The sequence below is a fragment of the Psammomys obesus genome, unplaced genomic scaffold (assembly GCF_907164565.1).
Source record: "Psammomys obesus unplaced genomic scaffold, mPsaObe1.curated_primary_1811, whole genome shotgun sequence".
Lineage (NCBI taxonomy): Eukaryota > Metazoa > Chordata > Mammalia > Rodentia > Muridae > Psammomys > Psammomys obesus.
In genome coordinates, this window is record NW_026592636.1 from 3573661 (window position 1) to 3578147 (window position 4487).

At 55.0% G+C, this 4487-nt stretch overlaps 1 protein-coding gene across 1 annotated transcript; it reads right to left on the bottom strand.

Moving 5' to 3' along the window:
* Nucleotides 1-1334: 1334 nt before the first annotated feature.
* LOC129682371 (glutathione S-transferase P 1-like) lies at nt 1335-4007 on the bottom strand. The gene is made up of 7 exons (XM_055614712.1): nt 3949-4007; nt 3801-3836; nt 3199-3305; nt 3015-3102; nt 2082-2185; nt 1869-1976; nt 1335-1724 (listed from the first exon to the last, which is right to left on the bottom strand). Coding segments are annotated over exons 1-7 (633 nt in total). The 5' UTR covers nt 3950-4007; the 3' UTR covers nt 1335-1535.
* Nucleotides 4008-4487: the final 480 nt, after the last annotated feature.

Here is a 4487-nt window from a genome sequence, read left to right on the forward strand (position 1 = left end):
GAGAAGAGACTTCTTGCTGGAGCTCTCCCCGACTTCATCTAGGTTCACAGAACGGAAGCACCGCCTTCCTAGCCCAGATACAAACCCCCAGGCTGCCGGAGTCTGGACACGACCCCACATTTCTACCGATTGACTTCAGCCTGAGTGTTTAATGTGTGACTACCACGCGTGCTTTAGATGGCCACTGCGCTTGTCCAGAGAGTATGAAGAAGTAGAATCTGGGGCTGTCTGGAAAACAGTGCAGGCTTAGTATCCACATGCTTGGGTGCCATTTCCAGCTCTGGCCTCAGTGTGAGAGGGAACAGGCCCAGAGAGGGTCAGCCATGTTTCCAAGGGCCCACATACAGGAGGGAGCCTCCAGAGAGTCCTGATGGCCAGTGAGAATCCCCTCGGGGTGTGAAGAGTCCCCCAGGCACTCTCAAGGAAGGCAGCGGCAAAAAGCAGTTGCTGTAGGAAAGACACTGGGAGAGACGGTGAGAAATCCCCATAGACTTACTGCCTCCATGATGTAGCTGAGGAGGGCAACCCAGGGGCTAAACTCTGATCCCAGGACTGAACCCTGATCCCTAAGCTGAGCTCTGATCCCAGGTCTGAACTCTAATCCCTGGACTAAGCCCTGATGCCTGAGCTGAATCCCGATTCAAGTCCTAAGACCTGCTCCTCACGGTGACCCTTGACCCCTGGGCTAAACCTACTCCCGGAAGCTGATTCCCTGCTCTCAGGCTGAGCCCTGATGCTCAGGCAGAGCAAGGATCAGGCTGAGCCCTGATCTCTTCTTATTGCTCAGCTCTCTCAATCCTGGAAGGGCTATGAAAGGGAAATCTTTTGGGAGATTGAGGCCAGAAGCCTTGAATCTATCATTTCTGCTCCAGCCCAAGCAGAAGCTGGACAGAGCTTTTAACTTGTGTGCAAAAGTCTGTTCCACCTCCCCAGATAGAAAGCAGACTCGGTGACGGGTCTCCAAGCACTCACACTTTCGAATCAGCCAGGGACACCTTAACTGCAGGCCTGCTTTGGGATCCTTGCACTGGAGACCTCTGGATTGCCTGTACACGGGAGAGGAGCACCCAACTCTCCGCATCCTCGAATGACGCGTGAGAAATAGCTGAAACCCTTAGGGCTAACTGCTATATTTTTTCTTGGATGGAGGAACTCTCTAGGATTGAAGATCAGCCACCCCACAGCAGGGCGCCCTCCAAAGGCCTTCTTTCCTGGAGGCTCTGAGCTTGCTACTATTGCAAGCACGGCCTAAATGTCAGCCCTGAAAAGGGGTCCCAGCGCACCCACCCTGCCCCTAAAGACCACAGTACAGCGTTCTGTCATTTTTTTTTTTTTTTATTTTTGGTTTTTAGAGACGGGGTTTCTGTGTAGCCCTGGCTATTCTGGAACTCACTCTGTAGATCAGAATGCCCCCCACCCACCCAGAGATCTGCCTGTGTCTGCCTCCCAAGTGCTGAGATTAAAATGGTGCACTATGATGGCCAGGCCCTGCTGTAGTTTTATTGGGGGGGGGGGGCAGGGCAGAGCAGGTGGGCTCATATGTTTACACAATCAGCAATGGGACGGTTAATATGCTCAGGGGAGTCCAGGAAGGCCTTGAGCTTGGGTCGGGCTGTGAGGCGTGCCACGTAGGCAGAGAACAGGGGGAAGTCTTTCAAGTAACCAGGGAACAGGAGCTGGTGGTTCAGAAGCAAGTCTAGCAGGCGGTAGTCAGCGAAGGAGATCTGTGGGGCGAAGGGTGTGACAGGGCTTGAGCTGGGGCCGGAGGGGAAGACGCTCCATGGAGCCAAACACCGGATGCCTCCTGTCTCCACCTCCGTGAGGATCCAACAAAGAGTAGCGTGGGAAAGGCCCGGCCCCGTGCTCACCTGGTCCCCCACGATGAAGGACCGGCCACCCTTGTTCTGGACCAGCAGAGTTTCAAATGGCTTCAGGTGCTTCGGAAGCTCTTTCCGGTACTGGGCCTTGACCTCCTCCTGCGGAAGGAAATGACCCCCGAGGGAGATGTGCAGCCTGGCCAAATAGAGCTGTTTCCCCTTGCTGACCACCCCGCTTGACACTAGTCTCCAGCCCCTACATACAGATCTAAGGAGCAGCAGCCGGAAAACGTGCCTGGCGAGGTCTTCCAGTCCGTCGTTCACCATGTCCACCCGTGCCGCCTCTTGCAGATCTTTGCCGTAGAGCCCTGGGTTGACAGGCAGGCAGCAGGCTCAGGTTCTTGTTCCTACACCCCCGCTCAGACCTCAGCCTGGGTCAGGACCCTACTCTCTACCCTTGCTTTGGAGGTCTCCCCTGATCACCTCATCCATTCCCACCTCCCCACGGGAAGATACTACAAGCCCGCAGGGCCACAGTCAATTGAAGCCCAGGCCTGTTTTCTGGGCCACATCTGCCACCTGGATCTGTCACACCAAGGGAAGACAAAGACTCTGGTTGTACTTTCTCTAGAAACAAGCTGGCTGGGGGCCTAGACAGCCTGGGTCATGAAGGCTGCCATCTATACACATCGTGAGAAGCACAAGGCAGACAAGAAGATGGCAGGCCAGGCCCCAGCCCGCTCTTCGGGTCCTGAACAACTCCCATTACCCATTTACCCCTAGTTTACTATGTCCTCTGGAATTCCAGGCACCCCTCTCATAAACAGGCCTAGAGAGAGCAGCCTGCCTCTGCCACCTTCCTGCCATTCCTCAAACAGGCTGAGGCCTCCTCGCTGTGACTGTGGGTTTCCCAGAGTCAGGTATGGCCAAGTTAGAAAGCCATGGGCAGGAAGGTCTGCTATCACACATAGAAACTGGTGGCCTCTTAGGAGATGTCTAGGAAAGTGACACAAGTTCAGAGGAAGCTCAGCCCCTGAGTGTGCACAGACCTCAGACAGCCCAGCACCACACTGGGAGCCTTCTGGAACCTGGGCCCTGCGCTGTCTGCTTGCTGTCCATCCAGATGGGACATTGGTGGCTGCAGGTGAGGCAAGCAAAGGCCCAGGACATCTTTCAGGGCTGGACTTGGGAACTCACCGAATGAGCGGCCCAGGTGCCGCAGGATGGCATTCGATTGGTACAGGGTGAGGTTTCCATCCTGGAACTTGGGGAGCTGCCCAAACAGCTGGGGGAACACAACTCTGTAAGGGGTGCTGAACCTGGCTGCCCGCAGCCCTAGTCACAGCGCCCTAAAGGTGCCCATCGAGGGGTAATCACTCACACAGGAAGCCTTGACTGTGCCCTGCTGCCAGGCGTCCACGGTCACCACCGTCTCCTTCAAGCTCTGGCCCTGGTCTGCTAGCAGCATGCGCAAAACCTCACAGCGCCCTGTATTGGGGTGCAGGACAAGAATGGGGTGACTACAGAGAGACCCAACCTCAGAGTATCTTGGGCGAGTTTGGGGGGATGGAAAGCTGACAAGGAATGGAAACCCCGTGGGAGCCTCGTCGGGAGGGGAGAGGTGTGGTGGTAGAGGCCATGCCCTGACAATACCTTGGAGAGCAGAGGATCCAGCCCCATAGTAGCACAAGGAAGGAAGGAAGGAAGGAAGGAAGGAAGGAAGGAAGGAAGGAAGGAAGGAAGGAAGGAAGGAAGGAAGGAAGGAAGGAAAGAAGGAAGGAAGGAAGGAAGGAAGGAAGGAAGGAAGGGTGACAGACAGGGCAACTTTCTAAGGAGCCTGCAAGGGCAGTCCTAGCCCCACCAACCACAACTGCCACGCCTCAGCCCTGCCCCCATTCGACTCTGGGACTTCGAAGTCGGAAGCTCCAGGAGCGATCCAGAGGATCCTGCTTGTGCCCTTCATCTTGAAAGCAGAGACCATACCTCGGGAGGCGAAATAGACGAGGGTGTAAGGCGGCACTAGGAGACATGGACAGAAAGTACGATGAAGGAGGACCTCACCAGGGCTGCGGGACCAAGGGCAGGGAGAAAGGTAGAAAGGCCCTGCCCTCGCTGCCTAACTCCTACTTACTGATGAGGCCTGGTGCAAGCTCAGCCAGAAGAGAGGTAACCCGGGCCCTTATATTTATAGCGAGGTCCTGCCCCCTTAGATCTTTCACCCAGTCCCAGGAATATGCACAGTCAGGGCTTTCAGTGTACAGGTTTCCTGCAAAAGTTAGGTGTGGCGGGGCAGGGCTGGGCAGCACTGCACTCAACAGCTGTTTACAAGAGGCACGAGGGCTCAACCTCACAACTTAACACACCCAAACCACATGGCTTCTAATGTCTTCAGGGGCTTGGACAGTGCCTTGAACACATGAGGGTCCCCAGCCAACAGCACATGATAGATGCTAAATAAATGCTCATAAGAATAAGGCAATGTAGCCGGGCGTTAATGGCACACGCCTTTAATCTCAGCACTCGACAGGCAGAAGCAGAGGATCTCTGAGTTCAGCCCAGTCTGGTCTACAGAGTGAGTTCCAGGACAGCCATGGCTCCAAAGAGAAATCCTGTCTAGAGAAACAGAAAGAAAGAAAGAAAGAAAGAAAGAAAGAAAGAAAGAAAGAAAGA